Genomic DNA, 27,792 nt, shown 5'->3' on the forward strand with positions numbered 1-27,792 from the left:
TGATAACAGAAATCAAAGTCAGCATGGGTTCTGTAAAGGGAAATCTTGCTTGACAAACCTATTAAAGAGTTCTTCAAAAAAGGAACAAGCAGGTTGGACAAAGGAGAGGCAGTGGATGTAACTTACTTGGATCAGAAGACATTTGATAAGGTGCCACACTTGAGGCTGCTTAACAAGATGTAATCCTATGGCGTTACAGGAAAGATACTGGCATGGATAGAGGAATGGCTGATAGGCAGGAAGCAGCAGTTGGGAATAAAGGGTTGGCCACCTGTGACTAGTGGTGTTCCTCAGGGGTCAGTATTGGGACCGCTACTTTTCACATTTTTTTTGTCAATGTCTTAGACAGTGGAATTGAAGGCTTTGTGGCAAACGTTGCAGATGATACAAAGATAGGTGGAGGGGTAGGTAGTGCTGAGGAAGCAATGCGATTTCAGCAGGACAGACACATTGGAAGAAAGGGTTAAAAAAAGCAGATGGAAGTGTGTTGGGAATTGTATGATAATGCATTTTGATAACAGGAACAATAGTGCGGACTATTATCTAAATGGGGAAACAGTTGAAAAAAAAAATCAGAGGTGCAGAGAGATTTAGGGGTCCTCATGGAAGACTCCCAGAAGGTTAATTTATGGGTCAAGTCAGTGGTAAAGGCGGCAAAAGCAACAGAGTACAAAAGCAAGGAGATAATGCTGAGGCTTTATAAGACACTAGTCAGGCCGCACTTGGAGTACTGTCAACAGTTCTGGGCCCCATATCTCAGAAAGGATGTGTTGTCATTGGAGAGAGTCCAGAAAAGATTCACAGGGAATGATTCCAGGAATGAAGGGGTTAACATACGGAGTGTTTGTCAGCTTTGGGCCTGTACTCACTAGAACTTAGAAGAAAGGAGAACATCTCTTTGAGTCTTACTGAATGTTGAAAGGACTAGATAGGGTGGATGTGGAGGGAATGTTTCCTATGGTGGGTGTATCCAGAATTAGAGGGCACAGCCTCAAAATTGAGTGGCGATCTTTTAGAACAGAGAGAAGCAGGAATTTATTTCAGTGCAAGTAGTGACTCTGTGGAATGCCCTGTCAAGACTGCAAATGAGGCCAATTCCCTGAATATACTCAAGGCCAAAGTTGACAGTTTCCTGATTGGTCAGGGCAGCAAAGTATATGACGAGAAGGCAGGTGTATGGGGTTGAGTGGGATCTAGGATCAGCCAAGATAGAGCCTGCTCCACCATTCCATGGGCTGAATGGCCCAATTCTGTTCCCATGTCTTATGGGAGTAGGACAAACAATTCATGATCAGGGTGGGTGGGATCATTCATGATGTTACAACTGGCCCTTTTCCAGCACCTTTCTGTATATACCTCTATGCCCTTGATTTCATGACAACATTTGAAAATGCGATTCTAGGTGCAACACACATCAAAGTTGCTGGTGAACGCAGCAGGCCAGGCAGCATCTCTAGGAAGAGGTACAGTCGACATTTCAGGCCAAGACCCTTCGTCAGGACTAACTGTAGGAAGAGTTAGTAAGAGATTTGAAAGTGGGAGGGAAAGGGGAAATCCAAAATGATAGAAGACAGGAGGGGGAGCGATGGAGCCAAGAGCTGGACAGGAGATTGGCAAAGGGATGAGAGGATCATGGGACAGGAGGCCCAGGGAGAAGTGGGGGGGAAACCCAGAGAATGGGCAAGAGGTATAGTCAGAGGGACAGAGGGAGAAAAAGGAGAGTGAGAGAAAGAATGTGTAAATTCTAGGTGCTACAGCTTATCATCTCTCAAAGCAAATCAGTTCAGTTTACAAATTTTGGCTTGATATTTGACACTGCCAACTACAGAAGGCAACTTGTGTTACCATTGTTCAGAGTTAAAATGTATACAAGAGATTTTAAAATGAAGGCAGTTTTTAAAGAAATAACTGGTTTTGAGATGAGACCCATTACAAACAGTAACCCCACTTCACTCGAAGACTAGGTAAAAAAAAATCACCACTTACAATTGAGAGAAAATTAGGAATTGAATTCAAAAATTTTTTTCATAATTCTTACATTCAAGTGAGCGTGGCACTGATCAGTTGCATAAAATGGAAGACATCAAGGGATAATTCTCCAATGGATGTGGTTATTCCTTGCACAGAAAGATGGATTACAGCCCCTTTAAGTTAATAAACTGAGCTGCAGGATATTAGTCCAGCAGTTCCTAGGGAGTATTTTTGGGCCATCTTTAACTGTTCCATCAATTATGTTTGTTCCATAATAGTAGTCTAAAGTAGAGATTATTATTACTTAATTCTAATGACAGCTCTTCAGAAAATGAAATGCTGCGCTGCAAGCAGAATGACAAGTATGGGCAATAATGAAAAAAAGAACCAAATGTTATCCGATAGCATTATCAACAGATAGATCTCCAATTATACCATCCTAAAGGCCATCACTGACCAGAAAATCAACCGGACCAATGACACAAAAAAAGTTGCTACAAGAGAAAGCCATGGATTGGCTGCTCTGCAGTAAGGGAATCTCCAGGTGCCCCAAAAGCTGTGGTAACATTTGCAAAGCTCAAGTCAAAACAAGCATGATCAAAAACCCATACCTACTCTAACAAAAGTAGTTCCACTGCACTAGTGAAGATTGTGTCTCTCAGGATAAAGCACCCCTTTTGACTGACAACCGTGGCGATACTATTACAGCTTGGGGTGTTCTGCAGCTTGGAATTCAACTTCAATGCTGTCCTGCAAGGAGTCTCTGCACATCCTCCCTGTCGAATATGTGGGTTAGAGTTTCCTCTAGTTTCCTCCCACAGTCCAACAAGACTCACTGGGTAGATTGATCATTGTAGATTGTCCCATGATAGGTTAAGAGTTAATTGGGTTTGTTGGTGGTTGCTGGGGCAGCATGACTCAAAGGGCCAGTATGGCCTATTCTCTGCTGCATCACTAAATTAGTAAGTAAATAATTATATAAGTAATCGGTGAAGAAATACGATTAAAGCTTCAGTTTAAGGACTTCAAACATCCTGATAACAGGTTATCAAAATGAAATATTAATTTTCTTCAAAGATACAATCTCAAAGACTTACTCAGGTTTTACATTTTCTGCACTTTTCTAAATCTCCAGTTCAGAGTATATCTGCATGACTCATTTGTTAACTTATTATTATGCTATTATGTTCAACCTAAAGCTGGCATCAAGCCTTTTCTTACTGCAGTAACCTTAATGACTGGAAAATGCATTGAGCCATTGTCTACACAAAAAGCAGCAAATTAGGAAATTATGCAAAAACATGTCTTTCTTAGTAAACTTGAAGAATTTGCACCCAAGAATCTACTGCATTGTTAAAATTAGTGAGAATGATTTAGCCAGAAGTCCATTGCTGTTGGAAAAAAATGAAAATGATGCCCTAACAGAACAAGGCTGATCTAAAGGCAACTTCATAGTTTGCTTTCATTGTTTCTGTAAGTAAATCATGCAAATTACATTCTAGGCAATGGGATATTTCCTACATTATCATCCCCTACTTTACAACTTACCTTCCCACTTCTAACAGATGACTTGGGTACCTTTCCCAAAACCACTGCAAGACCCCAGAATGACCCTGCTAAAATTAGCCAAAACATTATATTCCCAGGATTACATATAGGGCCTACTTCCCTATTAACAGGACAAAACTGCATTAACTTTGAATATCTTTTTCTAAAAATTCTGTATGTTTAAGGCTTTTCTTTAGAAAAGTACATCAGAAGTGGCTAGTGAGCGACTCAGTTAGCCATGTAAGGAAACCTAAAGATCAATCAAAATTATACTGCAATGATGCAGCATCTTATTTTTTTTACTGAATAGGCATCATGCTCATAATCCAAAAGTCAGTTCATTTTATAACAAGAGAACGCAAATTGTCCACTTAAATACCAGTTCATAATTTATGACTAAACCAATCACAATAATCTTTATCAAAAGATAAAATTAATAAATTTAGATATTCTTATTACATTTCTGCACAATGAATTCATTTTCTTTAAAAATACAGTTCAATGTTCTACTGGAAGAATTATACAATAACACAGGAGCAGAATTAGGCCATTTGGCCCATTGAGTCTGCTCCTCCTTTCGATCATGACTGATTTATTATCCCTCTTAATCCAAATCTCCTGCCTTCACTCCATACCCTTTGACACTCTTACTAATCAACAACCTACCCAACTCTGCTTCAAGTATACGCAATGACTTGACCTCCACAGCTGTCTGCAGCGATGAATTCCACAGATTCACCACCCTCTGGCTAAAGTTCTTCCTCCTCATCTCTGTCCTAAAGGGATGTCCGTCCTTCTATTCTGAGGCTGTGCACTCTGGTCCTACGTTCCCCACTAAAGGGAAACATTCCCTCCAAGTCCAACACTCTAGGTTTTTAATATTCAATAGGTTTCAATGAGATTCCACTCCCCCCCCCCCCCACATTCTTCTAAACTTCAGCAAGTACAGGCCGAAACTCATTAAATAATCCTCAAATGTCAACCTTTCCTGAGATCATTCCTATGAACTTTCTCTGGACCACCCTCCAATGCCAGCACATCCTTTCTTAGATAAGGGGCCTCAAACTGCTCTCTATATTCTAAGTGTGGTCTGCCCCAGCATTACATCCTGGCTTTTGTATTCTGGTCCTGGAAATGAACACAAACATTGCACTTGCCTTCCTTACCACTGACTAAACCTGCTAGTTAACCTTTAGGGAATCCTGCATGGGGACTCCCAAGTCCCTTTACAGCTCTGGTTTCTGATTTTCGCTCCCCGTTTAGAAAATAGTCTACACTTCTGCCATTTCTTTGCCCATTTTCCTAATGTCTAAGTCCCTCTGCAGTCTCTTGGCTTCCAACGCTACCTGCCCCTCCACTTACCTTCATATCATCTGTAAACTTGGCAACAAAGCCAACCAAATAACTGCCATATGGTGTGTACAGAAGTGGTCCATACAGACCCTTGGGAAACACCACTACAAATGTTCTGTTCAGAAAAAAAATGGTAGAAATCAAGTAAAGAGAGGTCAGTCTATGTTGTAATGCAAGAACTATGACTTATGTCTGTCAAAATCAAATTTAATCCTTACATGGCCAAGCAAATGTTATTAAGGATAAACCAGCACCGACTTATTTACCCATCAACTGTCTGAATTACTTGATATAACAAAAACTGCCAATCAAGGTTCTGCAAGTAGATACAAAGGGTTTCAAATAACACAGAATAATGGATTTATGAGAATAAAAAAATAATAAAACATACATTTGAGACAACTGTAGATAATATTTCTCTCTCTCATGGCGATGTGTATGCTGTGGGATCTCCAAGTACAATTATTGGGCTGCTTATATAAAAAGTTAAATTTCATTTGGATATTGATAGCCCAATTTTAAAATATACAACTATATGAAATTTGACAACATGGTAATAACGAGCATAGCAGCATATTAAGAGAATACTAACATACAACGGACAAAAAACTGACAATGTGAACTGATCATATTTTAGGAGGAACAGAATAAACAAGTAGCATAATCGGAAATAATTTGTAGTGGCTACAAGAGCAAAAAAGTTTTGTGGATGCAGCTCAAAGACATTTAAAGTGACAAACTAACTTAAAAGGGCAAGTAAGAAAGCATATGAATACATAATTTTAGATTCACCCAAGGATTTACATCAGTGAGATGCAATACAGATTGGGGGGGGGGGGCGGGGAAATAATTTCATCGAGTACATTTGATCTGTCCACACCAGCTGGGATGTCCCGGTGGTCTACCATATTAATTCCACCTGCCATTCCCGACGTGTCTGACAGTGGCGCCAGTCTGAGGGGAGGATGCTGGACACAGGAACAGCATCTTACATCCCACTTTGGTCATCTCCAACATCAAAGCACAAATATCGACTTCTCTAACTCCCAGTAAACAATCCTCTTTGTCCCCCCTTAACTTCCTTACACCAATGGCTATCACTCCATCTCCCTCCCCTCCTCACCCTCTCAGTGTATCCATCGCCCATTACATTATTCCCACAGGTTCCGCTCCACACACCCTTTATGTTCCACTGTCCTCTCCTATCAGATTCCTCCTTCTTCAGCCTTTTGTCACTTCTACCCATTACCTTCCAGCTTCTAACATTTCCCCATCTAATTTCCCCATCACCTAGACCCATCTACCACCTGCCAGTTTTTTCTTTACCTTTTCAGATCACCTTTTTGTACTGGCTGAATGGCCTACTCCTACACCTATTGTCTGACGTTCTGAGTTCCTCCAGTATTCTTGCATTGCACTTAGTTTGCAAACTAGATTATTGACTAAATAAACAAGAAATTCACTGTAAACATTTATAAGCCACTGGTTCAGCTTCTTTCCCAGTGTTCTCAGCATCATGCTTTTTAGGAAATAGGGACATTAAGATATTACAGCAGAGCTGATTGGAGCTCAGTTATGAAATTGGAGGTGTTTCGATTTGTTTTCCAGGTTTGGGTTTGTCTTGCAAGGTCACTATTTATTAGCTAGCCCTTCAGATTATCATTGGCCTGTGCAGATCTTTACTAGAAAGTTGAGCTTGACACAGTATCATGTTACTGAATAGTACTAGCATATAAAATTTTTTTCCCAAGTCCAGCACCTTAATAAGTTAAGAAAAAAGCCATACTGCAGAACTGCCCCACTTAACAGATTTTGCAATAGAATTAAAACAGAAAAGTCTAAATGGACGTCCTATGTCATTCAGTTGACAATTATAAATAAATAATATAATCTACTACTAAGGTCTTTGGGCTGGAGAAACAGGCAGAGGCAAATGCATCATGAAATAACACTGCACCAAATTTTAAACACTCTCTCATTTGATCTTTTTTAATCTAATACCAAAAAAATCCAAAACTCAGAAGCAGGACCTGTAGTTTACAAGCTGAACAATAGCTGCATACATCACTCTAACGCCATATAAATGTCCAGCATTGTAAGTTGTTAGGAAATAGTATTCAGGAAATGCAGGCCTACATCAAGAGCTTCAAAAGGGCATTCAGTATCGACAAGGAATGCAATCATAAGACCAATATTACGCAGTGAAACCCAGGGCAGGCACAGCATCAGGCCATGTATATCTTACTTAAATAAACAACATACTTCAGCCACGGAGAATTATAAATACTTCCAGAAGTGAAATGATTCAATAATTCAGAAAAGAGAAAGCACTGTATAACATATACAATTGGATTGGTTAGTGCAAATCTGATGACTGTTTTTACTAGATGGAAACCAGTGAGGTTTTGATGACTCTGCCTGGCCCATTTATGCTAGTTTATTGTTACAACAATCCCAAATTCATCCACTCTCTAAGGTCTCATCCTCGACTACTTTAATTGTTGATTTCAGGTGCAGTGGTTTCTGCTCAATGTGGCAAAACATTTTTTTTGAATAAGTGCACACTTGAGTTTTAATAAACAACATAGCTCCAAGTTTCTGTAGAATAAAGATTATTCTTGCCCACAAGAATTGCTCTCAATTTCCCAACTGAGTCAGAATATTTAAATGAACTTTGTTGCATAATAGAAATTTTTACACATAAAAATGCTATAAATGTAGAGAATGGTTAAAAACTAGCATAAGCAAACATTGGTAACAATAAATTATTGCTTTTATAGCAAATGTGAGCCAAAGACATTATAGGTCTATTAAGTGCTTTTTACTGTATGCACTGCTTTTGAAACATGGCAGGTGTCAGTCAGTAAACAGGGCAGCAATTCTGCACCAACAATAGAGCACAAACAAAAAATATAGTGAAAAACAAGCTGTGTTAAATACAAGAATAAATATCCTTTTGATTAAGGCTTTGGATTCGAATAAGCAGAAGTAGAGAAGCAGAGGTCTAGAAGTTAAGACAGAGCAAGCTGAAGGCTCTGCAGTCAATGACAGAACAATAAAATTAAGATTGCTCAAAATCAGAATGGGGAGGGTGAATTTAGATTCCTCAGAATTGAGGCTGAAGGACATTACTGAGACAGGAAGAAACCAGCCCATTGAGACATTTATAAACAAATACAAAATTAAAAACACTTTGTCGAACCAGGACTCTATATTAAAAGTGAACAAAATCTGGTCCAAGGCAGGATACCTTTAATTTATTTTGATTTGTCAAGCTTATTCCAGGATAGAATAAAAAAGGCACTCAGGCAAAGACTAACAACTCTAGGAGGTAACAAATATTGTTGAGAATAGCAGCCAATTATCTAATACAGAAGCAGAGTATTGTGATGTTTCAGGAATAGAAAGAAGCAGAATGAGATTCAGATGCCGGCTGCATGAATATATGGCCTTAAGCCCATGGGGGGGGGGTCCAAATATGACAAGGTGTGAACAGTGTAGTGTGACGATTTCATCTATGGAGAGATGCCTCTTTAATTAATGAGAGGTTTTTTTTGGCAGGGACCAAAATTAACAGTTGCCTTCCCATTATTCAATAGAAAAGTTGTGTTCGTCTGATCTACATGGTGCTCAAGAAGTCTGGTAATTTTAGAATAAATTGCAGTTCCCTTGATCCCCACAGGCAAGCTTTGAGACAATTGTTAGATAGGAAAGAACAGGTTTGAGGATGGGGAGGAAAATTAGGTTAATACAAAAAGACTCCTTAGAAGTTATAATACAGGAGCAGGAAGAGAAGCTTATACATAGAACATAGAATAGGACAGCACAGTACAGGCCCTTCGGCCCACAATGTTGTGCTGACCCTCAAATCCCACCTCCCGTACAACCCCCCAACATTAAATTCCTCCATATACCTGTCTAGTAGTCTCTTAAACTTCACGAGTGTATCTGCCTCCACCACCGACTCAGGCAGTGCATTCCACACACCAACCACTCTGAGTAAAAAACCTTCCTCTAATATCCCCCTTGAACTTCCCACCCCTTACCTTAAAGCCATGTCCTCTTGTATTGAGCAGTGGTGCCCTGGGGAAGAGGCGCTGGCTATCCACTCTATCTATTCCTCTTATTATCTTGTACACCTCTATCATGTCTCCTCTCATCCTCCTTCTCTCCAAAGAGTAAAGCCCTAGCTCCCTTAATCTCTGATCATAATGCATACTCTCTAAACCAGGCCGCATCCTGGTAAATCTCCTCTGTACCCTTTCCAATGCTTCCACATCCTTCCTATAGTGAGGTGACCAGAACTGGACACAGTGCTCCAAGTGTGGCCTAACCAGAGTTTTATAGAGCTGCATCATTACATCGCATCTCTTAAATTCTATCCCTCGTCTTATGAAAGCTAACACCCCATAAGCTTTCTTAACTACCTTATCTACCTGTGAGGTAATTTTCAGGGATCTGTGGACATGTACCCCCAGATCCCTCTGCTCCTCCACACCACCAAGTATCCTGCCACTTACTTTGTACTCTGCCTTGGAGTTTGTCCTTCCAAAGTGTACCACCTCACACTTCTCCAGGTTGAACTCCATCTGCCACTTCTCAGCCCACTTCTGCATCCTATCAATGTCTCTCTGCAAACTTCAACAATCCTCTACACTATCTACAACACCACCAACCTTTGTGTCATCTGCAAACTTGCCAACCCACCCTTCTACCCCCACATCCAGGTCGTTAATAAAAATCACAAAAAGTAGAGGACCCAGAACAGATCGTTGAGGGACACCACTAGTCACAATCCTCCAATCTGAATGTACTCCCTCCACCACGACCCTCTGCCTTCTGCAGGCAAGCCAATTCTGAATCCACCTGGCCAAACTTCCTTGGATCCTATGCCTTCTGACTTTCTGGTGTTTGTTTGGCAATGACTAGATGGATAAGTACTGAAGCAGGCAAATGCAATGTCAGCCAATTGAACCACTATTTAGAGATTAAAAAGTGAAATGTGGTCAATTATGTCAAAGATTGCAGTCAGGTCAAAGGATAATCAGCAATAAGTCTCAGTCAAAAAGCAAAAAAACAGTCTCTTCAGAGAATATGAGAATGATGGCCATTTCATCTGCAGACCTCATCGCCATTGAAGATCAACAATACACCTTAAGGGCTAAAATAGATAAAAGGAGTCTCTGTACAACACATCAGCTGAAGATATCATTGCATTGAATCAGGTAACAATCACTACACTCAAAAACAATTTATTATGTGAACAGCTTTGATGTTTAAAAGACCTGTTAAAGTACTTCAAATGCAAGTTGGTCTTGCTTTAAATTATAGCCATACATTAGTTTATGTTGTTACTGAGAAAATTAATGCTAAAGTATCAAGTGAATTGGCTTGCAATTACTCATTTTGGTGCCCATTATTCTGTATTTATAAAAAGCAGTGGTGAATTTTAATTAACAGTTCTATAGTTTGATATGTTACATTGTACAGTCATTTGCTAGCAATAAGTAGTCTTCACATGTATACAGCTAAAAAAAATCAGCACACAACCTAAATACCAATTACAAAATGTATATTCATCATTCAAATATCTAAAGTAAAGCTAATCTATTACCTAAAAGCTAAATAACATAGGTAAAAGATTATTAGTGATAGAATTGCAATTTGCAGCAGGATTGTCCTCCACAGGAAAATGTTAGAACCAGTAGAGTATGAAGCACTATGACCATTTGTGTAAGTTACTGTATAAACAGTAATTCTAGACCTCCATACAGTCTTGCTCTCCTTGGTAGTACTAGTCACCTTGGTTATTTCAATTTATAAAAATATAGCTGAGCAAGTTCATAAACTGGCATATCATAACTGAGCAATATAATCAAAGATTTGAATGTCAGAAACAAAAATGTTATTTCTTGTCATGCTCCCCTGGCATGACTTCAATATAGATAAGAATTCAGCCCAGTCAAAAATCATTGGGAACAATGAAATTAAGCTTATTTCCCCAATGACCAGAGACAAGATCAACACAGTGTGCCAAGTATGACCCCAATTAGTTAAGGCCACCACATCCCTCATTCTTTTCAAGTTAACACTGAGGAATGACGGCCAAGTTATTTAAGAATGAACACCCCACCTCCTTAACAGTACTGTTGTAAAGTATTTTTCATTAACAAATACAGTTTGAATCGAAGGAAGTGACTGCTTCAATTAACTCGTAGTTCAGATTTTTATAAACGCCGCAATCTTTGCAATCACTAGGAAATAATCTTGTTAAAATTACAATGCAACCAATTAAGTTTAAGAATGCTGCACGCATGTCATCTTAATTCCTACAGGATATAACAGAATATGTACATCATCGTTTCACAAAATGGCCTGATCATTGACTTGCAGACATTTGCTGCTTCAAGAGTTAATCAGCTGATTTAAAAACGTGGCATATCAACCGCCTCGTTAAAGGCGATTTATATATTTTAATGCGATGAACTACATTATACCATTATTGTGCTTGACACTTAACACTTATTCCAGTGTGTATGAACCGTACACTTAATATGAAAGTAAAATATCGGTTTTATTAAACCATTCTCAAACCCATCACGTTACAATAGTCCCCTTCCATTTAACAAGCGAATAAATTATTAAACAACAAAAAAAGGCCAGTCACAGTAGGCCTTTACCTTTCTTCACAGCCATTCTTTTCATTCTTTGGAGATTTATTTCCCCATAGAAATTAAAATGTTTCAAACAACACGTAAAATGTATAAATAAAAATGCAAAAACACGTTACAACTTCAAACCCCTCTTCCAATAATTTATTACATTACTTCTGCAGGGTGCCCGCAGGCCTGCTCCGGGTGTCTGCAACTACATCCCATTCAGACAGCCCAACCGGTCAGTCATTTTTTAATGAACAGACATAAAGGAAAATCGCTTATTAAACAACTTACCAATGACCTCCTTGAGCTCATAATCCTCCCTCTGGATTGACCAGGGCAGGGAGCTAGGGTCATCGGACATTGTCGCAGTGAATGGAGCTACACCGTCTGGGTTTCCCACCACACTGTGTACTATGTCTATTATAATACGTGGCCCAGCCTTTATTTCTCTTCGTCTCCGTGCTGAAGGAAGGGCCACGGGCCTAGCGCTGATAGATCACCCCCACTTCGCTCTTTCGCTCAGAGATACAAGTACTCCCAATCCCCAAACTTTACCAGCAGCCGAGTTACCATGCCTCCCGGCCACAAGCATAGGTTCCGCCTCCTTTTTCCGGCTTTCATTCGACGCCCTGGGCTCCCGCCCCTCTCCCTTTCCCGGCCTCCATTGGATAAAACGATGCCCATCAATGTCGTGACTGCGGAGCTGAGAGCGTGCGTGGCGTCAGGGAGCGTCGGCAGTTTTCGCTTAGCCTTCGTCTGGTCACGTGGAGGCACTAGTGAGCGTGAATGCGACGGAATCGTGAGTCCAACCTTTCTCGCCCACTTTGTCGTGGATTTGTCCACCTAGACGCAATAACCATTTGTAAAGAAACAACTCCCAGAGATATCTTGGCTACTCCCCCTACCATCCCACTTCCTATGAGGGCTCCAATCCATTCCTCCAGTTTCTTTGGCTGCATCATTTCTATTCAAATGACACTTTCTACAGCAGTGTTCCTGCGATGCCTTCCTTCCTTAATTGTGGTTTCCCCCACCATAGATAACAGAGAGAGCTTTCAGCTGTGTCTGTTCAATTTCCTGTACTTCTGCTCCCAATTACTGTCCTACTCAGAGCCTTTCTTTATCTTGTCCCTCCATCCCATGAGCCAGTGGTTGAGGGTTATGGGACGAAGTTGGGAGAATGGGGTTGGCAAAAAAAAGCAATGTTTGAATGGCAAAGCAAACTCAATGGGTTGAATAGCCTAATACTTATCCTGTATCTGTTTTCCAAGTCGTCCTCTGTTATTTATCATCTTCAATTAGATGTCATCCATCTGATGTATTTTCCCTCTTCCCAGATGAGTTCAACACCTTTTATACACACTTTGAAAGGGGAAGTAAAACTACACCTGTGTAAACAACACATACAAAATGCAGGCAGCATCTATGGAAAAGAGTAAACCATCTCAGCCTGAAACATCAATTGTTAACTCTTTTCCTTGGCCTGCTGAGTTCCTCCAGCATCTTGTGTGTGTTGCTTGGATATCCGGCATCTGCAGATTTTCTCATCTTTGGACACCTGTGTAAATCTTTGCAACATCTGGTGACCCTGTGAGCTCTTGTCTCAGAGGCTGATGTCAGAACATCTTTCAAGAGGATGAACCCTCGCAAGGTGTCAGGTAATGATGGTGTACCTGTTAGGGCTCTGAAAACTTGTGCCAATCAACTAGGAGTGTTCAAGGACATCTTTAATTTTTCATTGCTGCAGTCTGAGGTCCCCGCCTACTTCAAAAGGGCAACAATCATATCAGTGCCCGAGGAGAGCAAGGTGACCTGCCTCAATGACTATTGTCCAGTGGCGATGAAGTGCTTTGAGAGATTGGCGGTGGCCAGAATCAACGCCTGCCTAAGTGAGGACCTGGACCTTCTGCAATTTGCCTATCGCCACAATATGTCTACATTAGATGCAATCTCACTGGCTCTCCACATGGATCACATGGACAATTGTAATACGCAGACACAAGAAATTCTGCAGATGCTGGAAATCTAAAGCAACCCATACAAAATGCTGGTGGAACTCAGCAGGTCAGGCAGCATTCATGGAAATGAACAAACCGTCGACATTTCAGTCTGAGATCTTTCTTCAGGACCTATGACAGACTACTGTTTATTGAGGACTGATCGGTGTTCAACACAATCATTTCCTCAGTTCTAATCAGCAAACTCCAAAACCTGGGCCTCTGTACCTCCCTCTACTATTCTTGTTGGCATTGATAGTTTTTATTATTATGTATTTCAGTGTACTGCTGCCACGAAACAATAACTTTCCTGATGTATGCCAGTGATATTAAACCTAAATCTGATTCTGAAATATGAAGTAAAATAATGAATTGGAGTTGGTGTATTATTCTCCGTGTTCTGAGGTACAGTGAAAGCGTTGTTTGCTTGACATCAAGTACAAATCATTTCCTCACAGCAGTCCATCAAGGTAGTACAAGGGGAAGCAACTACAGCTTATAATTTAGATTTTAAAAAAGTAGCCTGATTATAATAGTAGTAATGAATACAGAACTAAGTAATGAACATGGATCTGCAAAGACCAGCTTGCAGCAAGCCACCACGGTCTGGCGCCACCTGTCTGCTATCTCCCGATATTTACCCTTGGCATGGTCCTTATTCAATAAAGGTATTAAACTTCCCCTTTTTTGATAGATTAGGTCTTAAGGTATTTATTATTCCTTAATAATTTAAGTTCATAGTGCATCTTTATCTTTGTAATTTTCTTTTTACTCTTCTTTCTTGATCCCTCAATATTCTTTCATGTCCTGTGGTCTTCTGTTACCTGTGATTCTTTTCTTACTGTCACTTGTTTACTTATGTCCATTTATAGAGGAGAAATATATAAACAACTCATTTTCAAATAATTCTCAAGAAAGGATATATTTTAAATAGGCTCTGTCCTTATTTTCTGCAATTATTATTTAAAGCTTAAAAATAGTTTGACACTTCAGGTAGTGCAGCATTGAGGGAGTGTTGTAATGCTGGATCTATGGTGCATAACATAGATGCGTGGGTCACATCTCACTCAACACCCACCTTTCCACCTCTGATGTGGCCTGAAATGCCCAATGATTGCCACCTGTTTCTCCCAAAGCCCCTATTTTGTAGGTTAATTTGTTTACAGCCATGGAATGGAATGACAAAATCATACTTAGCAAAGTTTTAGAAAGCCTCCAAAAAAAAATGTACAATCCTCACAGGACAGTTTTGTTTTAGAAAATTGCACAACTTGAAACAGCAAATTAGAACTAAATTTATATGGATGTTGTTCAAAAATGAAGTATGCAGCCTGTGTTACCCTTAAGGCATTTATTTGACTTTGTTGGGTCTACGCTTTAAATGATTTGTAACTATTATCTAATTAACGTTGAAGGTTGATAATTAAGTTACAGTTTAACAAAGGTAAATTCATTGTCTATGGTATATCACGGCATGTAATGACATCACCTCCGGTTCAGAGAAAGTGTAAAGGTGGGTGCCATGCGTGCAGCATGATCGTGAAGAGCTCCGTGTCTACCCATAAGGAAACATTATAGAAGCAACGTCGTAAGTTCCTATGAAAGTATTTGAAGGAAAAATATTAACGTGGTTTCTGTTAAGGGAGTGGCGGTTCGGGTGGCGCACGTGTTGGCTTTTCAATTTCAAACGCAGGGTGGGCTCGGGCCCGGCGGCGGTTTGACGTGACCTCCTCGCCCGCAAATCGGGGCAGCTGGAGACACTCACTAAAAGGAGAGAGTGTGCGTGGTCGCCAGAATGAAACAGACGCTGTATATGTTTGTATTTTTTTATCAACAATTTTCACCATACGATGTTAATGTGGAAGAGTGAACAGTAAATTGTTAACCTTACTACAACTTTGTCTTCATTGGCTCCGGTTTAACTTGGTGTTTAGTCAAAGTTTCAACACACTGCACGAGAACACTACACAGCCATTAATTTTCCTGAATTTATTATTTTATCATTATCAAGGTATTTTTATTGTTTTGTTTTATGTTGTTAAAAGAGAAAAGTACATAAAATTATACAGCAAAATTTTAAACGTTTCGACACCTATAATTTTAGAAATCTGTCCCTTATAAAGTGGTAGGCTTTCAACAGCTTTTTGTCATGACCTAGAGCTAACTTACAGTACTTTGCCACAAAACTGGTACTTAGAATGAGAATATATGGTCCCTTCATGGAAAAAGACGTATAAAGCTTGCTAGTATTACTAGACCTGTAAGAGTTCACTGAGAATAAGAAACAGAAGAAAATTAGCATTAATGAAAATAAAACTAGATAAGTATGAGACTAAACCTCCCCCTCCACAAAAAAAAACCCAATTATCTACACTGTAGATACATGGATTATCATCTTACAAATATCTACAGATTCTGGAATGCTGGATAACAAATGTGAGCTGACTGTCCTTCTAGCACAGCTGGTTCATATTTCTGTAAGTGGAATGAGCCATTCATTCCTTCATTCCACTTTACATTAAATTCTTTCCCCTTAATGACCAGCTGACCCTTTGGCTATTGTACTTCTCATTATATTCTTTCTCCCACTCACAGTTGTTAATGGTCATTCCACAGAACATTTTCTTCTCTGGTTCGACATCCACAAACACATTATGAATTTTAAATAGAAATAATTCAGAAAATGTGTAGCTCAGATGGTTGATGGCTGGGTTGAGTTGTTCTCCGATCTTGGCAATCCATTTGTAAATGTTTCATCACCATACCAGAAAACATCATCAGTTTAGGACACAACCTTATCAATCACCCCTTCTGTGGGCACTTTCTGGAGGTCCAAGATCTGTATGCTCCACGAGCACTGGACTAAGTGTGTAAATGTAGGAGGGGACTAAGTTGAAAAATAAATGTGCTAGGTTTTCTAGAATTGACTCCTTCTACCTTAGGCCATAAACTTATCAATCACCCCTCATATCGATGAATGCTTTGCTTTTATATATTTATCAATCAGTTGATTGGTCATCATTATGGAAACTCAATTATGATGTAGAGAGGGGGTCTTGTCACTGATTGGTTGTGTGGTAAACCCTGTGTGTGGTCTGGAATTTTGCCCGCATTGGCTTATTAATGGGATTGCAGTCTACGTGTCTGTTTATAGAATTGTTTATGGAAAACCACACTCCTAGGAACTCTCTTGCATGCCGTGTGTTTGTCTGCACCATGCCTTTCACTGACGCCCAGTAGAATTTGTGCCACTCTCGATCTTTGGAGCTAAAGGATGAAGAGGAGAAACATCTCTTCGGAGTATTCACATGAAACCAATACCCACATAGCTTCATACGTAGATGCCTACGATGTAGACAATGTACCAACCAAGAAGCGACCAAATGGGTTGTCCCATAGATTCGAAATATCTCAGAAAAGACAGCCTGACTGCTCCAAGAACATAAAGTTTTGGTCGCACATGAACCACCTGCAGCATTGAGGAGAGTACTCTGCAGACCTAAAGAACAAACCAAGCAATTGGACAAGACCAATGTGGTCTACAAAATCCAGTGCAGGGACTGCAGTAAATATTACATCGGCCAAACTGGGAGAAAACTATCCACAAGGAACATCAACTGGCTATAAAGCGCCATGATCAACTCTCCTTAGTCTCTACCCATGAAGATTGAAAGGGGCACAAATTCGATTGAGCATCATTGAGAGTCCTGGTGCAAGCAAGCACGCGGCATGCAAGAGAGTTCCTAGAAGCATGGTTTTCCACAAACAATTCTATAAACTGACATGTAGACCACAATCCCATTTATAAGTCAATGCAGATAAAATTCCAGACAATGCACAGAGTTCACCACGCAGCTAATCAGCGATGAGAACCCCTCCCTACATCACAACTAATTGATAAGTATACAAAAGCCAAGCATTTGGAGGGCATACCACAAGTGAACAGTGCTCTGATGATGTCTCGTCATATAATGATGAAACGTTTGTAAATGGATTGCCAATATCAGAGAACAACTCAACTCAACCGGAATTTTAAATATTTTATTTTGGGACATTTTCCCATTAACAGTGTCAAGTAATGCAAAGTGCTATTGTGGTTAGATACCGGTTGATAAGAGGTAAAACAATGTTTACAGTGCCATCTTCTGTTTACACGGTTTAGTGCAAGTACAGGTTTGCAAATGGGATTTGGCAAGTTAAGAGCAAGTGTACTGAGTACAAGAGAATAAATATGAAGAAATGATAGGTCATTGTGGGGCAGATTATAAGACATGAAAATTTTTGACCAAAAAAATAATATATAACTCAAAAATAATAATATACTATATTGTGTCTTCAAATGGTAGGTTAGCTTAAAGCCTGTAGCCAAAAATGGAAGGGCCAAAGCTTTCTTTGTTTCTTTCTTATTCTTTTTATCGATTTAAAAGGAGCATAAATACAATCAAGAGGAGAATTATCTCAAATATGTATATCAGTAACAATATAAACCGGGATTAAGATAGACATTGTCAAAATCATAGATGTTATTAAACTAGTATAAATATATAATAAAAAAATGAAAATAGCAATTCTCCTCTTATCAGTTTATGAAGAGAAAAGGAAAAAAAACATTGAGTTTTAAATGATGAGGAAAAAAATCCCACTACACTATATAAAAAAAAAACAAAAAAAAGGGCTGGGCAGTCCATTTTGAGGATATGACCAAAAAAAAGACTTTCTGATCAAATCTAAAACTTCGAAAAAAAAGATTGAAAGAGTAATAAATCAAATTAAATGAAAATATTGGATAAAAGGTCGCCAGATTTGCTCAAATTTAAAAGATCTGTCAAATGTCCGACTTCTTATTTTCTCTAAACTTAAGGGCCAAAGTTTATAAGGAGTAGTAGGAATGATGAACTTAGTCAGGAAGTAATATGTGATTAATCCCAAGCTTGGCCATAAAATCTTTTTGATAATAGAAATCTTGAAAGTGTGTGCATTGCCTATTTAACTACACTGGTGACATTCCAAAACCGAAGATTCAAAGTACATTTATTATCAAAGTATGTATGCCGTTTCCAACCCTGAGATTCATCTTCCAACAGACAGGCATAAAATAAAGAACCACCATGGAACCTGCTCAAAGAAATCATCTAACACCCAATGCAGAAAAAAAGAGAACAAATTGCGCAAATGGCAAAAAAAATGAGTGAAAAACAGAATATAAAACATCATACCATTGAAGCAGTCTAGGATGGTTCTGTTTAGTTCAGCTCAATTTAGTGCTGTGTTGTTCGTTGACTACGGGCCTCAGAGCCATTCCACCCCAATCAAAATCACACAAAATAGCAATAAAAAGGAGTAATCAGAAACCAGAAACACAGTGTAACATGAACTGCAGAGTCCAATCCACAAACTGCATCAATTAAACCTGTCCAAGACCCAATGCTTTGGCACCGTCCTCTGATAGCATCGAGCAAAAGGGGAGGGGGGGAGAGAGAGAGAGAGAGAATGGTCAAACACAACCACCTTCCTCTGGCAGCAGTGAGTGAGAGCGTTCAGTCAAATTCAGGCAAACGCCGCTGAACACTCACTCACCTTCGATTTCAATCTTGCTGGACGCTTTAATCAGCGAGATCAGCAAGAAATGGAGTTGATCATGAGCATGCACCCTGTATACAGGCTTCTTGTCATCTAGGCCACACACTCAGAAACAGCAAAGAGCCAGATTGCTCAATCGGCATGAAAACACACCATCGAAATGTAAATCACAGGTTCCAATAGTAGCAGAATCATATTTGAAAGAAGAAGTAAAAGAGGCAGTTTCGTGAACTGTCTGAAGGATGTCGCTTTTGGTTGCGTTGTCGCTAGGGCCATCTTCAGAAAATAATTACAATACTAATAATAAGAAAGGTAATGCTAGTGTAGAAAAATAAAATAATTATGAGAAAAGAATTGTCTCTCCATATAATCTGTGTAACATAGTAAAAGAAGTAATGGTCTAATTAACAGGATTACAATTTGTATGGGTAGAAGAGTTTCTATGTGAAGAAGCTAAGGCAAACAATAGGTGACAATAAGAGATAAATTAGCAATTAGATTCACTATAGAGGAGGAGTTATTGAGGGAGGCCTACTGAAGCCCATTTGTTAAGTAAATTCAGAGTACAAAATTAATACATTTTCTGGTCTCCAAGGAAGTCTATAGATATGGAGATGAGTGGAAAAAAAAGGATGACTGAGACTAATGATTATGTGACAGGAATCTGTTCTGGGACCTCTACTCTTTATGATTTTTATAAGTGATTTGGGATAAGGAAGTGGAAGGGTGAATTAGTAAATTTGCCAATGATGTGGAGGTTGGCAGTGTTGTGGATAGTGTAGAAGGGTGTTGTATGTTACAGTAGGATATTGATAGGATGCAGAGCTGGGCTGGGATGTGGCAGAAATTGTGAAGTGGTTATAGTATTCACTTTGAAGGGTTAACAGCAGGACTCTCTGCAGTGTGTAGAAAAAGAGAGATCTTGAGGGATTCACATCAAGATCTCTCAAAGTTGCCATGCAGGTTGGTAGAGTTGTTAAGAAGGTGTATGGTGTGTTGGTCTTCATTACTCGTGGGATTGATTTCAAGAGCAGTGAGGTAATATTGCAGCTCTATACAAGACAGGTGAGACCACACTTGGAATATTGTATTTAATTCTGGTTGCCTCATTATAGGAAGGATGTGAAAGCTTTAGAGAGGATGCAGAGGAGATGTATCAGGATGCTACCTGGATTTGAGAACATATCTTATGAGGAAAAGTTGAGTGAGCTAGGGCTTTTCTCTTTGGAGGGAAAGACCATGAGACCTGATAGTCCAATAGTGTATTATGATTACTATGGCTCTGCTGAATATGTCAGACTTCTCCCTGAGTGATTCAGATAGTTCAGTTATGTTATTGACAGACCAATGGTCTGCTCTATCATGTTTAATGCACTAAATGGTTTTCACTGCATTACCTTTAAATGTAATATCATCCTTCCCACAACTTACATTTTGTTTCTTGTTGCTTATGATTGCTGTCTACTTGGACACTATGGAAGAATTGCAGCCAAAACCAACAAAAAAATGAAAACTAAAGTATTCCATATTGCATAAGAGATATCAAATGATCGCACTTGTGCATCTTTTCTGAGCCAGCCACTCACGTTCTTTTGCATAGTCTGATGCTCCTAGTCAACACTGTAGGATGACAAATGACAGACTGTTCATTTTCTGAGAAGAAGGATGGCCTTGGACGACCCATAATGAGAATAAAGGAGGCCCTTTTCAGACCACAACTTTTCTGTCCGGCCGCAGTCAGGGAAGGCTAGCTTTCTAATAGGCAACGTGGGAATATGAGAGGTGAGATCATAAACCTCAGAGAGGAATGCAGGTTTTGTTTGATCTTTATCAAATCAATGTCAGTTCCATGGGCGGACTCACAGCAAATCTAATTCATTGGAGTTCAGTCTGGTACATTGCTGTGTGACACATTGCAAACTCTGATGGAGGGAACATTTGGATGAGGCCAACATGATTGCTTACAAAGCTGCTTTTATTGATTACTGCTCAGCATTCAATGTCATCATGCCATCAGTTATAATCAAGATGCTCCAAAGCCTGGTCCACTGTACCTCCTCGCAGACATTCAGCACTGGCACACCTCAAAGATGTGTGCTTACCCCCCTGTCCTACTCGCTCTATACTAACGATTATGTGGCTCGTCACAGATCAAACACCGTCTATAAATTTGCTGATAATACAGCTTTTGTTGGCAGAATTTCAGATGGTGATGTGGAAGCATACAGGAGTGAGGTAGATGAGCAGGTTGAGTGGTGTCACAACAACCACCTTGCACACATCGGTAAGATCAACAAATTGATTGTGAACTTCAAGCAGGTGAAGTCAAGGGAACACACAGCAGTCCTCATCAAGGGATCAGCAGTGGAAAGGGTGAGCAGTTTCAAGTTCCTGGGTGTCGACATCTCTGAAAATTTATCCTGGGTCCAACATATTGATGCAGTTACAAAGAAGGCATGACGATGGCTATATTTCATTAGAAGTTTGAGGAAGTTTGGTATCTCACCAAAATCACTTGAACAATTCAACAGTTGTACCATGGAGAGCATTCTATCTAGTTGCATCACTGTCTAGTATGGAGGGGCCATTGTACAAGATCAGAGAAAGCTGCAGTAAGTTATAAACTCTGCCAGCTCCATTATGGACACTAGCCTCTCCAACCTCAAGGACATCTTTAAAAGGCGGCATTCATCATTGAGGACTCCCATCACCCAGGACGTGCCCCCTTCTCGTTGCTACCATCAAGGAAGAGGTATAGAAGCCTGAAGGCACATACTAAACATTACAGGAACAGCTTCTTCCCCTCCGCCATCAGATTTCTGAATGAACAATGAATGCACGAACGCTACATCACTATGTTTTCCTACGTTTTCGCTACATATTTAATTTTATTTTTTATATATACCTCTTATTGTAATTTATATTTATTATGATTATGTATTGCAAAGTACCGCTGTTGCAAAACAACAAGTTTCTTGACATATGCCCATGATATTAAAACAGTCCTGCTGAAGGGTTTCAGCCCGAAATGTCGACTGTATTTTTTTCCGTAAATACTGCCTGGTGTGCTGAGTTCCTCCATATTTTGTGTGTGTTGCTCAGATTTCCAGCATCTGCAGATTTTCTCTTGTTTTTGATATTAAACCTGATTCTGATTCTGATTATATTGAGGTAGTTGAACCCCTTTATGTTGCTCTATATCCCAAAGTTGATAAGGGAACTCACAAAATATATGAATGATATTCTGTATAAAATTGTAATCTGCAAAACTCACCTAACCATATACTCACTCTCCTGTTGCTCTTTGAAGGCAAGAATGAAATGTAGCTGGCTATCTTTGAAAATAAAACTTTGCTATGTTTTCATTGAAACATTTGACAACAAAATGAAATGCTACAGGTATCATCAACTTCATCCTGAGTTCACTAAAATTTCAGAGGCATGGACACTTTGACTCATACTGATAATAAGATCCTTTCTCTGATTGGAAATTGTGTCTTCAGGAGGTGATAGATTCACCAATGACTCACATGTTGTTCCTCATTAGCAGGAAAATTGTTCCATAAAATCTTGGTGTATGTTAGTCTTTCTCAGACCTCTTCCCACCCTTCTCTCAGGTTGAACAGTGTGCCTTTTGCCTGGTCTCCCCATTGTACTATAATTGAAGGGAAATTTTGACCTGTGCACTAGTCCAGAAGTTGCTTGTTTCTGCATGTCTAAAAATTAGGAGTATATCCTTCGGTGGCACTGTTACCTCTAAGCTGCATGGGTGCGTGGACATGCAATAAATAAAATGCTCCTGCACACCTAACCTTTGTTGCCACATAGCTGGAATAAAGACAGACAAGAAAGTTTACAAAACATGAAAGAATTTCTTTGTACTGTATTTAATTCTACCCTTCAATGAATAAATCAAATCAAAAGTTTGTGATTTTTCAGTTTTCATTCTGAATATTCATAGATAAGGAACCTGGGCCTTAGCACCCAGATCTGCAGCTGGATCTTCAACTTCCTCACAGACAGGACCCAGGCTGTAAAAATAGGGGACAAGCTCTCCTCTACAATCACTCTGAGCACCGGTGCCCCACGGGGCTGTGTACTCAGCCCCCTGCTGTACTCATTGTACACCCATGATTGTGTAGCCAAGTTTCCATCAAACTCAATATATAAGTTTGCTGATGACACAAAAATAACCTATCCCTCAATGTCAGCAAGAGGAAGGAATTGCTTGTTGACTTCAGAAGGAGTAGTGGACCGCACCACCCCATTTACATCGGTGGTGCGCAAGCGGAACAGGTCAAAAGCTTTAAATTCCTCGGGGTCAATATCACAAGTGACCTGACTTGGTCCAATCAAGCAGAGTCCACTGCCAAGAAGGCCCACCAGCACCTTTACTTCCTGAGGAAGCTAAGGAAATTTGGCCTGTCCCCTAAAACACTCACTAATTTTTATAGATGCACCATAGAAAGCATTCTTCTGTGGTGCATCACAACCTGGTATGGAAGTTGTCCTGTCCAAGACCGGAAGAAGCTGCAGAAGATTGTGAACACAGCACAGCACATCACACAAACCAATCTTCCATCCTTGGATTCACCTTACACTGCATGCTGTCGGAGCAGTGCTGCCAGGATAATCAAGGACATGGCCCACCCAGCCAACACACTTTTGTCCCTCTTCCCTCCGGGAGAAGGCTCAGGTGCTTGAAGACTTGTATGGCCAGATTTGGGAACAGCTTCTTTCCAACTGTGATAAGATTGCTGAACGGATCCTGACCCGGATCTGGGCCATATCCTCCAAATATCCGGACCTGCCTCTTGGTTATTTTGCACTACCTTACTTTCCCTTTTCTATTTTCTATTTATGATTTATAATTTAAATTTTTAATATTTACTATCGATTTGCACTCCAGGGAGCACGAAGAGCAGAATCAAATATTGCTGTGATGATTGTACGCTGTAGTATCAATTGTTTGGTGACAATAAAGTATAAAGTAACGTATGCATATTATGAAAAAAAAACATTTAATGTGCCACACCGTTTTCAGGTCCTGTAAAAATTTCCTGCTGTTGGTCTGCACAGCTCTAAAAAAAATTAGAGGGAACATTGTTCAGTGGATGCACACTAAACTTTAGAAACCACAAAATATTTGTGTAATAATAACACCGCCAAGAAATTTATCAGCTACTGGCCTGAAAAGGATTGATGATCCCTTTCAGTAATGTTTGTGGGACTTTTTTTCTGCTACTGCATTCATACTTGGCAGTGAGGTTAAAACAGTATATGAGCCAAAATATTATACCATTGGGCAGGTCTTCAAGGAGTGCTGTCATAGGAAAACAGCATCCATTATTAAGGTCCCCCACCACCCAGGACATGCTCTCTTCTCACTGCTACCATTGAGAAGGACATACAAGAACCTTGGGTCTCACACCACCAAGTTCAGGAATAGTTACTACCTTTCAACCATCAGGCTCCTGAACCAATGTGGTTCTCATCTCAACTATGAACTGATTCCACAACCAATGCACTCACTTTTACGGACTCTACAACTCACATTCTCAGTATTATTTATTTACTTTTTTAAAGTTTGCAAAGTTTGCCTTCTTTTACACATTGCTTGTTAGTGTGTAGATTTTCATTGATTCTATTGTATTGTATTTCTTTGTCTTACTGTGAATGCCTGCAAGAAAATGAACGTCAAGGTGATGTATACATACTTGATGATAAATTTACTTTGAACTTTGATATGCTAAATAGTAATATTGGTTTAAAATCTGTTTTGTCCACAGTAATGTCTGAAACTATTTATTTGGCGCATTACTTTAGTGTCATGAGTACTAACATTCTCACCAAAACAGGGTCAGATGCAACTTTAACATCTTTAACAACTTTAACTCATAGAACATAGAACATAGAATAGTACAGCACATTACCGGCCCTTCGGCCCACAATGTTGTGCCGACCCTAAAACCCTGCCTCCCATATAAGCCCCCAGCTTAAGTTCCTCCATATTCCTGTCCAGTAGTCTCTTAAGTTTCACTAGTGTATCTGCCTCCACCACTGACTCAGGCAGTGCATTCCACGCACCAACCACTCTCTGAATAAAAAACCTTCCTCTAATATCCCCCTTGAACTTCCCACCCCTTACCTTAAAGCCATTCCTCTTGTATTGAGCAGAGGAATATTAGGGGAAGAGGCGCTGGCTATCCACTCTATCTATTCCTCTTATTATCTTGTATACCTCTATCATCTCTCTTCTCAACCTCCTTCTCTTCAAAGAGTAAAGCCCTAGCCCCTTAATCTCTGGTCATAATGCATACTCTCTAAACCAGGCAGCATCCTGGTAAATCTCCTCTGTACCTTTTCCAATGCTTCCACATCCTTCCACATCCTTCCTATAGTGAGGCGACCAGAACTGGACACAGTACCCCAAGTGTGGCCTAACCAGAGTTTTATAGAGCTGCATCATTACATCGCGACTCTTAAACTCTATCCCTCGACTTATGAAAGCTAACACCCCATAAGCTTTCTTAACTACCCTATCCACCTGTGCGGTAACTTTCAGGGATCTGTGGACATGTACCCCCAGATCCCTCTGCTCCTCCACACTACCAAGTATCCTGCCATTTACTTTGGAGTTTGTCCTTCCAAAGTGTACCACCTCACACTTCTCCGGGTTGAACTCCATCTGCCACTTCTCAGCCCACTTCTGCATCCTATCAATGTCTCTTTGCAATCTTTGACAATCCTCTACACTATCTACAACACCACCAACCCTTGTGTCATCTGCAAATTTGCCAACCCACTCTTCTACCCCAACATCCAGACTGCCCCAATATCCAGACTGTAAAACTCATGCATTAGTAATATCTCATGCAAAACAGGGTCCATTTTGGTACTACTTCATTTTCATAGTTTCCAAGGAACCTCCACTATTGATCAAAATTTTGCTGCCCAGATTTTGAGAACCAATTGCCAGTTCTACGCACTTTGTCTCTGCAGTGCCATGCCCCGTGCCACATTTTTATTGTGTATTGTGGCTGTCTTGCTTCTTGATGCCATAAGGCCTTTGTTCTTTGCATGTTCAATAACTAATTTTATCATCAATATATTTCATTGTCATATGTAGGCAGTTTGGTAGTGCAAGTTATGAGTTAGTTTGGGAAAGCAACATGTAGTTCAAATTCCTGGTTTTGATCTAAAAGGCCTTTAATAAAAACAATTGCGTTGTTACCTTTCAAATCAGCAGCGTATTTAAGAAATGGTGCATTTATTCTAGCTCTTGTCATGATCTTAGAATTTCAAAACAATTCAAAGATTCTGGATTGTTTATGAAGTTACATGGGAAATACGACACACAAATACCTTGCGGTTATTATCACTTCACTTTTAATATGTTATCTCAGAACATATATTGATTGGTTAGGGTATTGAGTTAGGCTTTGGGCTATTTTTAGAAATCAAGGCAGCTGTTTGAAATAAAGCAAAAAGAAAGAAAGCAGTCTTAACAAAGGCTGTCCGTTTGAAAATTTAACATGCTTATTTCTCACACATCAACTGGTGGAGCCGATAGAGTTCACAGCATTCTCTGTTTCATTGCTGTCCAGAGAGAACTTACTTTCAGCAATATTTTTAGCTTTATTTACAGGACTCTGTAGGATAAAATAGACAGGTGGTGAAAAGTAGAATTAAGAAATGCAGAGTTAAGAAAGTCAATAGTTAGGTTGTACCACTGCTTTTTTTTCAGGGCTCAGTTGTTGGAATGTACTGAGAGTCACAGGGTTGTAGATTTAGTTGTTACAGCCGGGACCTGAGGACAGACACCAGAACACCGAAATGACAAGGTAATGGAACACTGGCAGAGATGACACCTTTTGGATAAGGTATTACCTGACTGCAGATTGTAAACTATCCCATCATACCATTCCAAAGAAGACCAAGAACATTACATTATCTGTTTGTTTTGCATTGCTTGTGGGCTTCACTAGAATAGCCTTTCTTTCTACTTTATTAGAGTGTAATGTTCAAAAACTTTAATGATCCTTTGGGTGTCCTGAAAGGTACCATATAGCTTTCTCAAAAACATTATTGGAGGCACAGTGTCAAATTCTGAGGAAAGGATGCCAAATACAAGACTGAAGTTCAAAGTTCAAGATACATTTATTATCAAAGTACATATAAGTCACCATATACTACCCTGAGATTAATTTTTTACAGTAGATACAAAGAAACACAAAATAATCAATGAAAGACTACACACCAAGACAGACAAACAACTAATGTGCAAAAGGCAACAAATTGTGCAAATACAAAAAGAAAAAAACAATTGTAATAGTAACTAAATGATTAATAATATTGAGAACTTAAGTTGTAGAATCCTTAAAAGTGAGTCCATAGTTTGTGGACAGCACATACAGAATGCTGGAGGAACTCAGCAGGCCAGGCAGCATCTATGGAAAAGTGTACAGTCAGCACTTCGGGCCGAAACCCTTCAGCAGAACAAATGGAAAAGAGTACAGTCGACATTTCAGGCCGAAACCCTTCGGCGTGACTCGTGTGTGTTGCTCAGCTTTCCAGCATCTGCAGATTTTCTCTTGTTTGTGGAATCAGTTCAGTGTTGAAGTGAGTGAAGTTATCCACTCTGGTTCAGGAACTGGGTGGTTGGAGGTGGAAATTGTTACTGA

General features: G+C 39.7%; 1 protein-coding gene across 1 annotated transcript in view; it reads right to left on the bottom strand.

Annotated features, from left to right (window-relative positions):
* Positions 1-12,143, bottom strand: part of LOC134351436 (serine/threonine-protein kinase OSR1-like) — a 147,983-nt gene extending 135,840 nt beyond the window's left edge. The window contains exon 1 of the mRNA XM_063057559.1: positions 11,823-12,143. Coding sequence (XP_062913629.1) covers positions 11,823-11,892 — 70 coding nt within the window. The 5' untranslated portion in view covers positions 11,893-12,143. The remainder of the gene's footprint in view (positions 1-11,822) is intronic.
* Between the last annotated feature and the right edge of the window lie 15,649 nt (positions 12,144-27,792).

The sequence above is a fragment of the Mobula hypostoma genome, chromosome 1, assembly GCF_963921235.1.
Source record: "Mobula hypostoma chromosome 1, sMobHyp1.1, whole genome shotgun sequence".
NCBI classification, from domain to species: Eukaryota; Metazoa; Chordata; class Chondrichthyes; order Myliobatiformes; family Myliobatidae; genus Mobula; species Mobula hypostoma.